Source organism: Tupaia chinensis, unplaced genomic scaffold (assembly GCF_000334495.1).
Source record: "Tupaia chinensis unplaced genomic scaffold, TupChi_1.0 Scaffold148012_1, whole genome shotgun sequence".
Lineage (NCBI taxonomy): Eukaryota > Metazoa > Chordata > Mammalia > Scandentia > Tupaiidae > Tupaia > Tupaia belangeri.
The window spans coordinates 1,718,602-1,729,734 of NW_006207862.1; the positions used below are offsets into that span (position 1 = coordinate 1,718,602).

At 41.9% G+C, this 11,133-nt stretch overlaps 1 protein-coding gene across 2 annotated transcripts in view; it reads left to right on the forward strand.

The window, feature by feature from the left end:
• The window catches only part of MICU1 (mitochondrial calcium uptake 1), a 288,729-nt gene that overhangs the window by 213,116 nt on the left and 64,480 nt on the right, over positions 1-11,133 (forward strand). For both annotated transcript variants that reach the window (XM_006170082.3, XM_006170083.3), the window contains one exon: positions 405-542. In XM_006170082.3, the coding sequence (XP_006170144.1) occupies positions 405-542 (138 nt within the window). The remainder of the gene's footprint in view (positions 1-404; positions 543-11,133) is intronic.

Genomic DNA, 11,133 nt, shown 5'->3' on the forward strand with positions numbered 1-11,133 from the left:
GGCAGATCTGTGGTTAGAACATAGAACTTACATTACTTAATAGTTTGTTTAGATCATGCTGAGAATTCTAGCTCAAAAATACAATATTTGGGGCCAGCAGGTGGCATGGTGGTTAAGGGGCGCTGGACTCCCACATGGCTGACCATGGTTCAATTCCCAGACCTGGTAACTTGCTTTTTCACTTTTCCTCTCTATCTTTCTCTCTTTTGCTCTGTCCTTCTCTAGTCAATATTAAAATAAGCAAATACATAAATAAAGTGAAATAAAATAATTCTTAAAAATTTTTTAAAATGTAGTATTCATCATTAACTATTTTCTGCCATCTAACACAGTTGATTATTCTACATCCCACATCAAATACTTTACTTTTCTTGACTCCAAGAATACTCTCTGTTTCCTTCCAGTTCGAACGGCATGACCCTGTGGATGGGAGAATTACAGAAAGGCAGTTTGGTGGCATGTTGCTGGCCTACAGTGGGGTACAGTCCAAGAAGCTGACCGCCATGCAGAAGCAGCTCAAGAAGCACTTCAAGGAGGGAAAGGTAAGTAAGTAGCTTTGGCTGGAGGAGGAAACGAAACCACAGGAATATGTGCTTATTGCGAAGGTACTAATGTAATGATGAAGGTGTGTCACGAACCAAAGATTACAACTAATTCATCTCTAGTATGAGAGCTCCAAAGGGAGAAAGAAATGAGCAATGAGTGAGGAAGAAGAGAGAATCCCGGAATAACCTCAGATTTCTTATTCAGGCAAAGGGTGACATGATCTGAGACTGAGATTATTTTTTTTTTTAGAGAGAGAGAGATTTTTGCTTTAGGACATATGCACTTGCCAGGAAGACAGAGAGAAACAGAAAGAAAACAAGGAATCACTGCCCAGGGGGGACAGCCACACTGCCATCCCTTCTCCTCCATTCTCCCCTTGAGATTTTCAGCACACACTCACATGCACCTGGTGTTGAGTTTGAAGCCTCTGGGTTTGGGACTTGAACGGCAGTTGACTACATGGAAGTCCAATGACGTAACTATTATACCATCTGTTGGTCCCTGAGACTGAGAATTTTAAAGGAGAGAGTAGTTTAAAAGGGAAGATAAAGGGCCAGTCAGGTGTCATGGGGATTAAGGTGGCCAGATACCACGTGGCCAACTGTACAGTTTGAGTCCCAGGCCCCGCAGCCTGAAAATCATGCCAGACCCATATGCATGCATGCCCAAAATCCCAAGAGGAGAGTGGAGAAGGAATTGTGGCATGGCCTTACCCACTGCAAGGTGATTTCTCACTTTCCTTGTCTCTGGCAAGTACACACACCCTATAACAAAACTGTAAAAAAAAAAAAAAAAGGAAAAGAGTTCATTTGTGGACATTTTTAATTTAAGATGCTTATGGACTATCCAAGTAGAGATTATCAACAATCAGCTGGGAATTCAGATCTGCCCTAGAAGTCTGAGTTATCAGAAGTCTGAGGTAGATTTGGGAATCATCAATACACTGTTAAAGCCATGAGAATGGATGAAATTGTCCAAAGAGGGTATTACACAGAAAGTAACTGTGGGCCAGTGACGGAATCCAATGAAATGCTAACATTTAAGCAACTCAGAAAGGAAATCTGGAAGCAGTGGTTAGAGAAATACCTAGAAAGAGCAGTGAATCAAAGCCAAAAAGCCAAATTGTTCAGCATCTGAGGGGTCTGCAGTGTCACAGGCAACATAGAGGGGCCAGTAAGATGAAGATAGCACTGACTGGTTTTATTGAAGTGGCAATAATTGATGACCTTTGGGAAAGATGTTTCACTAGAGTGGTCTAGTTAGAAGACATATTACATGAAAAGCAAAGCAGTAGAAAAAGGAGAGGCAGAAAAGTGAAAGAAGGTGAGACTGACAGGTGGCTTGGTGGCCAAAGTCCTGGACTCCCACAAGTCTAACCACAGTTTGAGTCCCAGACCTGACAGCTTGCTTTCTCACTCTCTTCCTCTTTCTCTCTGTCTCTCTCTGGTCAAATGGAATAATAATAATAATAATAATAAATCAAATTAAATAAATAGTTCTAAAAAATTTTTTTTTCTTTTTTCTTTTTTTTTGAAGAGATTTTTCGCTATAGGGCACGTGTGCTCGCCAGACAGACAGAGAGAGACATAGAGACAGAAAGCGAGAAATCACCCCCCAGGGGGCATGGTTTAAAACTAGGTCAAGATAGCACTTCAGAAAAGAAAAGGAGAAACAAACAAGCAAACAAACTATGCAAGGGATTTTGTAGACGGTTGTGGAAAAGAGTGCAAATTTGCTGTTTATTTTGGTACAAAAAGCATTTTCAAATCCATGCATAGTGTGTTTTTTTTTTTCTTTTTTTTGAGAGGTTTTTCCTTATGGTGCGTATGCACGCCAGACAGATGGAGACAGAGAGATAGAAAGCGAGAAATCACCCCCAGGGGGAATGGCCACACCGTAATCCCTTCTCCTCCATTCTCCTCTCAGGATCTTGGGCACGCACGCACACACGCCCAACGCGAGTTTTAAGCCACCGGGTTCAGAACGCCAACCGCAGTCAACTACGTGGGAGTCCAGCGGCATAGCCATTATGCTAACTGCTGGTTTCCATCTAAAAAATATTTAAAAAAAAAAAAGAAAAAGAAAAGTGAAAGAAGACAAGACTCTAGACAGAGAGAAATAGTATATACAAAACACTGAGGCAATACAGATAGTCTTCAGAAGGTTCACGAAAATGTGTTTTATGAAAAACTTAGGGGCCAGCAGATGGCATAGGGTTACATCACTCGACTCCCATGTAGTCGATCGCAGTTCGAGTCCCAGACCCTGCAGCTTAGAAGTCACACTGGGTGCGTGCATGCCCAAAATCCCTAGAGGAGAATGGAGGAGAAAGGATTGTGGCATGGCCATTTCCCTTGGGGCATGATTTGTCTCTGTCTGTCTTCCTGGCAAGTGCATGCTCCCTATAGCAAAAGTCTCTCTCTTAAAAAAAGAAAAAACTGTGCAAAGAGACCAGAGATGATGCAGCAGTAAAATACAGTGTTCTGCAAGGCCTATATAGAAAGGTTCTGGTTCCTATCCAGAGACCTCCCTGAATATGTCAGATGTCCACATACCCATGATCCAGGGATGGCTGAAACTGGGAGAGGATCACAGCATCAAGACCCTGTTGGGAATGTTGTCATGCTCTCCCTTGCTCATTAAAGAAATACTGGGTTGTTGGAAAAGTCATGACATACTTTTGCATAGATATTCAGCAGCAATTCAAATCCTGGTTCTGGGAGCTTGAGAAACATGCCAGGCACATATGTGTGCATGCCCAAAATCCCAGTAGGAAAGAGAAATGGAAGAAAAGTTTTGCCACATGTCCATTCCTCATTGGGAGAGTGCTTCTCACCTCTGGCAAGTGCATGCACCCTCTGGCAAAAGAAAAAAGAAATGCTGCAGACTGTGGTTATGACAACGTGGTTTACTTTCTTATAATCCTAGAGGCTACAGTCTTATGATCAAGGTCTCAACAAGTTAGGTTTCTGGTGTGATGTTCTCTTCCTGCCCTTGTAGGTAGCTGCCTTTTCGATGTGTCCTCACATACACTTTTCTCCATGCATACAGAATGGAAGAGAGAGAGAACAAGAAAGCACTTTGTTTTGTTATCATTTTTTAAAGTTTATTTATTTCTTCCATAAGGAGAAAGACAGGTACCCCCGACAGTGTCCTCATGCCATAATCTTCCCCTACTCGCAGCCAACCCAGATCAAGGACACAGGCACCGGATGTACAGAGGCACCTGCTGTATTGGCCCATCTGTGTTACCACTACCCTACCACCTGGCCCCTTGGTATTAATATTCTTCCTTATAAGGACAGTAATCCTTTCCGATTAGCACCCAGCCCTTATGACTTCCTTTAGTTTTGTTCCTGAGTCTTTACCTCCAAATACAGCCACACTGGGGGTTAGGGCTTCAACATACGAATCTGATGGGGACACAGCTAAGGACTCAGGAGAGACAGACCTGGCATGTGTGAAGGGCTAGAGTGGACCAGTGCGGTTAGAGCATCCTGAGCACAGAGGAGAATGGCCCGAGATGAGTCAGAGGGAGGTTAGGACCAGAACATTCGAGATCTCATAGGCTTGAGCAGAGTTTGGAGTTTATTCACAATGCAACAGAAAGGTTTTTAAAAATTATTTATTTAATTTTATTTCATCATCATCATCATTATTTTTTTACTTGACCAGAGAGAGACAGGGAGAGAGAGCATGAGAAAACCTCCAAGTCTGGGACTCATATTGTGGTCAGCCATGTGGGAATCCAGTGCCCCATACCTCCTACCGGCCCCAGAAAGCTATTAATGGTTGTGAGCAGTGACATAACATGGGTGTATTTTTTTAAGTAATTATTTATTTAATTTGATTTATTATTATTATTACCAATATTATTATTTAGTTTTCTATAGGGCTTATGTGCTCACCAGAGGGAGACAGAGAGGGAAAGTGAGAAAGCAAGCTGCCAGGTCCAGGACTTGAACTGCAGTCGGCCATGTGGGAGTCCAGCACCTTAACCACCATGCCACCTGCTGGTACCAGGTATGTGTATGTTTAGAGACAACTCCAACTGCATTGTGGAAAATGGTTTGTAAAGGAGCAAACATAGAAGCACAAAGACTGATAGGAAGGTTATTGGAGAATTTAGGAGGAGTTGATTTAGAGTTTTTTGAGTGACATTGCGATTGGAGACCATGGATTTGTAGCAGTACTAGTCAATACTACCCTCTGTACCCTTCAATGCCAGCTGGACCTGGTACGGGAAAACAAAAGGGAGTAGAGGAGAACTGGTCAGCCTCTGCGATTTTGCCAGTGGTGGGCTGGGCAAACCGAAGCAGGGACCAGTTAAGAGGTCAGGCTTCTAAAAGGTCACATACATACATACACACATACACACAACACACATGTGTGCATACGTGCACACCCACAGCTGTGTGAAGGTTGGAACTCAGATCTTCTCATTCCTAGCCTAATAACATTCTCACTGGATAATGATTACCAACTGGCAATGACCAGGCACCCAATCTGACACTAAAAATGTTCCATGAGCAATTATCAAGGTAGTGTAATGTACGAGACATGAAGCTAGAAGACAAGTCTGAGTCCAACTTCAAAGGTCTCCATGGTCCTTAGACAAATCACTTAACCTTATTGGCCTCATGAAATGAGAAGTTTGTCCTATATCCTTGCTCTAAGGACCTTTCTGGCTTTAAAGACTCATTAACTGAGAATAAAAAATAGGATTGCAGCAGCAGGTGGCATGGTGCTTAAGGTGCTGGATTCCCACATGGCCAACCACAGTTCAAGTCCCACATCCAGCAGCTTGAAACACACCAATCACATATGCATGCGTGCCCAAAATCTCAAGAGGAGAATGAAGGAAAAGGGATTGTGGCATGGCCATCCTCCCAAGATCCTGGGAGAAGAATGGAAGAGAAGGGATTGCGGCATGACCACCCACCCTAGGGGATGACTTCTCACTTTCCCTCTCACCATCTGTCTCTCTCTGGCGAGTGCATGCACCCTATGGCAAAAACCTCTTTTAAAAAAAAGGAAAAGAAAAGAAATAGGATTGCTAGCGCTTGTCCCAGTTTTCTTAGTCTTTGTGCAAGAAATCTTCTATAGGGCTTATGTGCTCACCAGAGGGAGACAGAGAGGGAAAGTGAGAAAGCAAGCTGCCAGGTCCAGGACTTGAACTGCAGTCGGCCATGTGGGAGTCCAGCACCTTAACCACCATGCCACCTGCTGGTACCAGGTATGTGTATGTTTAGAGACAACTCCAACTGCATTGTGGAAAATGGTTTGTAAAGGAGCAAACATAGAAGCACAAAGACTGATAGGAAGGTTATTGGAGAATTTAGGAGGAGTTGATTTAGAGTTTTTTGAGTGACATTGCGATTGGAGACCATGGATTTGTAGCAGTACTAGTCAATACTACCCTCTGTACCCTTCAATGCCAGCTGGACCTGGTACGGGAAAACAAAAGGGAGTAGAGGAGAACTGGTCAGCCTCTGCGATTTTGCCAGTGGTGGGCTGGGCAAACCGAAGCAGGGACCAGTTAAGAGGTCAGGCTTCTAAAAGGTCACATACATACATACACACATACACACAACACACATGTGTGCATACGTGCACACCCACAGCTGTGTGAAGGTTGGAACTCAGATCTTCTCATTCCTAGCCTAATAACATTCTCACTGGATAATGATTACCAACTGGCAATGACCAGGCACCCAATCTGACACTAAAAATGTTCCATGAGCAATTATCAAGGTAGTGTAATGTACGAGACATGAAGCTAGAAGACAAGTCTGAGTCCAACTTCAAAGGTCTCCATGGTCCTTAGACAAATCACTTAACCTTATTGGCCTCATGAAATGAGAAGTTTGTCCTATATCCTTGCTCTAAGGACCTTTCTGGCTTTAAAGACTCATTAACTGAGAATAAAAAATAGGATTGCAGCAGCAGGTGGCATGGTGCTTAAGGTGCTGGATTCCCACATGGCCAACCACAGTTCAAGTCCCACATCCAGCAGCTTGAAACACACCAATCACATATGCATGCGTGCCCAAAATCTCAAGAGGAGAATGAAGGAAAAGGGATTGTGGCATGGCCATCCTCCCAAGATCCTGGGAGAAGAATGGAAGAGAAGGGATTGCGGCATGACCACCCACCCTAGGGGATGACTTCTTACTTTCCCTCTCACCATCTGTCTCTCTCTGGCGAGTGCATGCACCCTATGGCAAAAACCTCTTTTTAAAAAAAAGGAAAAGAAAAGAAATAGGATTGCTAGCGCTTGTCCCAGTTTTCTTAGTCTTTGTGCAAGAAATCTCACATGAATGGCATTGCCTCGGTTGATGGAGAAGACTTTACATCAGCTGGACATTTTCTACCTTATTTAGGATGTTGAAAAGCTGAAAGGACCTCTGACTTGGGCTGCGCACTGCAACTGGGGTCAGGCTGTGTTCTGAGAGAGAAAGTGTCAGCTTCCCTGAATCAGCCCAGCCTGTTCCCACAGCAGGAGTTCTCTTAGCTGTGGAGGAAAACCTATCATTAATGGAAAGTGACAGAAAATGTATTTCTCTCCCGGAGAGCACTTCTACACTACCCAGTGCCCAGCTGATATCTGTTGGAAATTATAATTTTAGAAAATTGATTACAAAAGTTTAGTTTTTTTTTTTTCCCTTAGCTAACAGCATAGTGTTTGCATTAGGAAATGTTTCTTTCTTTTGATAAGACTTATTTTTATAGGTTGGTTCAGACATTGATATGACCTTAAATTTATTTCCTACCATGAAAGGCTAATTCATTTTTCATTATGAATTTGTATTTAAAAGTAATAAATGGAGTGTTGGAGACATCTTCCTTGAAGGAATAGAGTATTTTCACATTAGGATGAGTTAGATCTGAAGACCTTGCAACAGAGCTCTGAAGTGAAAGGATGAATGTTGTCAGATGACAGAAATCTGGGCTGCTAAGTTACTTCTGGCCCAGAATTTGCAGCCAGCTTTAGCATGGGAATTAAGATTCATTGTCCTCTCATGTTGACTAAATAGTTTGTGAACATACCAATTAACTAAAATGAGAGTTAATGAAGGGCCTTTGCTCCTAAAGTTGCCAGTCCTTCTCTCTAGCTCCATTTCCCATTAGAACAGAATCACCATCTGCTTTCTATTGCTTCTTTTATTCCACTTCAGATTTGCTAACATGAAAATATAAGTTTTCATTTGACTCACATTAATCACTTTCTGTGTAGGATTCTGTACCAAGATATCAAACAAGACCTAAAAGATTGAAAGTCCTAGTGGTGGTATTAAATAAATATTTGCAAGAGCCAGTGGGTGGGCATGGTGGCTAAGGTATGGACTCCCACATAGTTGGCTGCAGTTCGAGCCCTGGATTCGGTGGCTTGAAAATTAGGCCAGGTTGGAGCCGGCAGGTGGCATGGCGGTTGAGACGCTAGACTCCCACACGACCAACCACGGTTTGAATTCCTGAACTAGCAGCTTGCTTTCTCACTTTCCCCTCTCTCTCTCCCTCTCTCTGGTCAAATTAAAATAAAAATAATAATAATAGTAAATAAAATTAAACAAATATTTCTTTTTAAAAAAATGCAAGGAAGAAAATAACACCAGGTGCATGTGCATGCATGCCCAAAATTCCAAGAAGAGAATGGAGGAGAAGGGATTATGGCATGGCCATCCCTCCTTGAGGGTGATTTTTAGTCTCCCTGTCTCTGTCTCTCTCTCTCCCCCTCTCTCTTTCTCTCTCTTGCTCTCTCCAGCAAGCACACGCACCCTGTGGCAAAAAACCTCCCCCCCAAAATTTCATAAATAAAAATAAATAAATATATATAACTTAATGATCATGCAGTGTTTCACAGCTTTTGTTCTCTTTCTGTCTTTCTATCAGCTTTGTTAGGTATCATGCACCTTTGAGAATATGGGGACAGGGAGAGAAATTAACAACCCACCCAGAGTCTAAACCTATTCTAGATCCTGTCCTTTCCATAGCAAAGTGCTATCTCTCCCAACCATATTCTTCCTCTAAAGCAATGCTTCTCAGCAATAGAATCACTTTGGGAAATTTTAAGAAATGTGAAATCAGAAGCTTAGAGGGTGGGTCTAAGGATCGATGTCTTAAGGCTTCCAGGTGATTCTAAGGCACAGCTAGGCTTTCAAGCCACTGATCTGGAGATGCTGTGCTCTATCAGTGTCTCAGGCTGGTTCATCTTCAAGTAATAGCCTAAAGAAGTAGGGAACTCACCAGGCCTTGGAAAAATTACTATACTGATGTCTTGAGCAATTACTGTTTTTATTCAACACTTTTTTAAGACTTTGTAAGTGTAATTCACTGTGGTGATTCTTCTTTCTTCTTCTCTTTTTTTTTTTTTTGAGAGGTTTTTGCTATACAGCGCATGCACTCACCAGAAAGACAGAAAGAGACAGAGAGACAGAAATGGGATCTTGGGCACGTACACACATGTACCCAGCATGAGTTTAAGCAACCGGGTCCGGAATTTGAACCGCAGTCAACTACATGGGAGTCCAGTGACATAGCCATTATGCCAACTGCTGGTCCCAACACAGTGGTGATTCTTTAAAGACAAAATTGAACATTGCAATTCAATTCAATGGCAGGCATTGTTATAAGCAAGATGCTAAGCCAGGTGTGGTTTGAAAGATAAAAGATAAACCAAGACTGCTTTTTCTTTAGTGTGTAGTCTATAATAGTCTAGTAAGAGGAAAATATGAATGCAAAGAACTATATACTTTAATATTCACATTAACATTTAGTATTTATTGAGCACCACTGGACGCCATGCTCTCTTCTAAAGTTTGGGAATGTAGTAGCGAGCAGATCAAAGCCTCTGCCCTCCTACCACTTAGCATTCCTACTGAAAAGGAGACAGGTATTAAGCAGCTAAATATAATACAAGGCAACTCACTCAACTTTGAATCTTTTGAGAGCAGTATCATTCTTATTCATCTTTGTATTTCCTCCATCTGGTGAGTGTCTCCTTGGCCAATGTTTGTCAAATATAGCATGTTGTCAAACTCAGTATGTTACGTACGCTAATAAGGAAGGTCTGAGAGCTTTTTGGAGTGCTGAGTAAGAAAATTAGAGCCAACTAAAGAGAGCGCATAAGAGTTCTTGGAGACAGTACAGTCTGAACTCGGCCTTAAAGGCAGAGTAGGGCATTGACAGGCAGAGGTTATGAAATTATCTTCTTGTGCTAAGTGTTTCCTCTCATAGCCCTAGCTCCAGCAGACTTCTGTGTATATCATTGCTTGTTAATAGTGCTACTGGCCATTAAGCAAGAATAGCACTTACCAAATACTTCCCATAAAACTATAGATGATTAATTTTTTGTGTTGTCTATGGATAGTATACATGTGGGGTTTTTTTGTCCATTTACTCTTAGATATTAAAAATTGAGGGACCAACAGATGGCATAATGGTTATGTTGCTGGACTCCCATGTAGTTGACTGCAGTTTGAGTCCCAGACCCAGCGACGTAAAACTCTCACCAGTTTTCTGTGCGTGTGTGCCCAAAACCCTGATAGGAGAATGAAGGAGAAGGGATTACAGCCTGGCCATCCTCCCTGGGATTTCTCACTTTCTATGGGTGAGCACATGCAAAAATCTACAGCAAAAATCTCTCTTAGAAATAAAAAAGGATTGAATCACATTAGTCACCCATGAAATATCAGATTCTGGAAACATTAATAGCATAGCTCTTGACAAACTCTCATTAACTACGATTATTATGTGCCCACCAAAGCCAGTACATAGTTTAGCACCTGAGATATGGCACTATACCACGTTAACTAAGAAGACTAGAACTCTACCAACTAGTTTTTTTTAATTTATTTCTCTTTATTTTCTATTTATTTATTTATTTAGATGCTGATTAACTTTCAAATCTGTACTTACCCCAAAGGAGTACTAAGCTGTGAATTACTATGAAGAGTCTTATTTATATGAGTTTCTCCCCTATTATTTTTTTGTTGTTTATGAAACAATGAGTTTCATAAACCTCAACCTTTCCTCTATCTCCTATCCCTTAAGGCTTGTTTATGAAACTCATTGCTTCAACCTTTCCTCTATCTCCTATCCCTTAAGGTCCCATGCAGAGAAGAGAGTCTCTGTTTCAAAGACTAATTGAGGGGCAAACAGGTAGTGTGGTGGTTAGGGCACTGGACTCCCACATGGCCAACTGTGTTTCGAGTCCTTGACCTGGCAGCTTGATTTCTCATTTCTCTCTCTCTTCCTCTGGTGGGCGCATGTGCCCTATAGCAAATTTAAAATAATAATAAATAAAATTTTTAAAAGATGTGCAACAATTAAATGTAGATAGCATATTACAAAATATAATAAAAATTTTAAATAAAATAAATATTTAAAAAGAAGAAATTAAAAGCACTGAGAAAAAGTAAAATGGTTGGGAACCAGCAGTTAGCGTAACGGCTATGTTGCTGGACTCCCACATAGTCAACCGCAGTTCGTGTCCCGGACCCGGTGGCTTAAAACTCACGCCGGGCACGTGTGCGTGCGTGCCCAAGATCCCAAGAGGAGAATGGAGGAGAAGGGATTGTGGCGTGA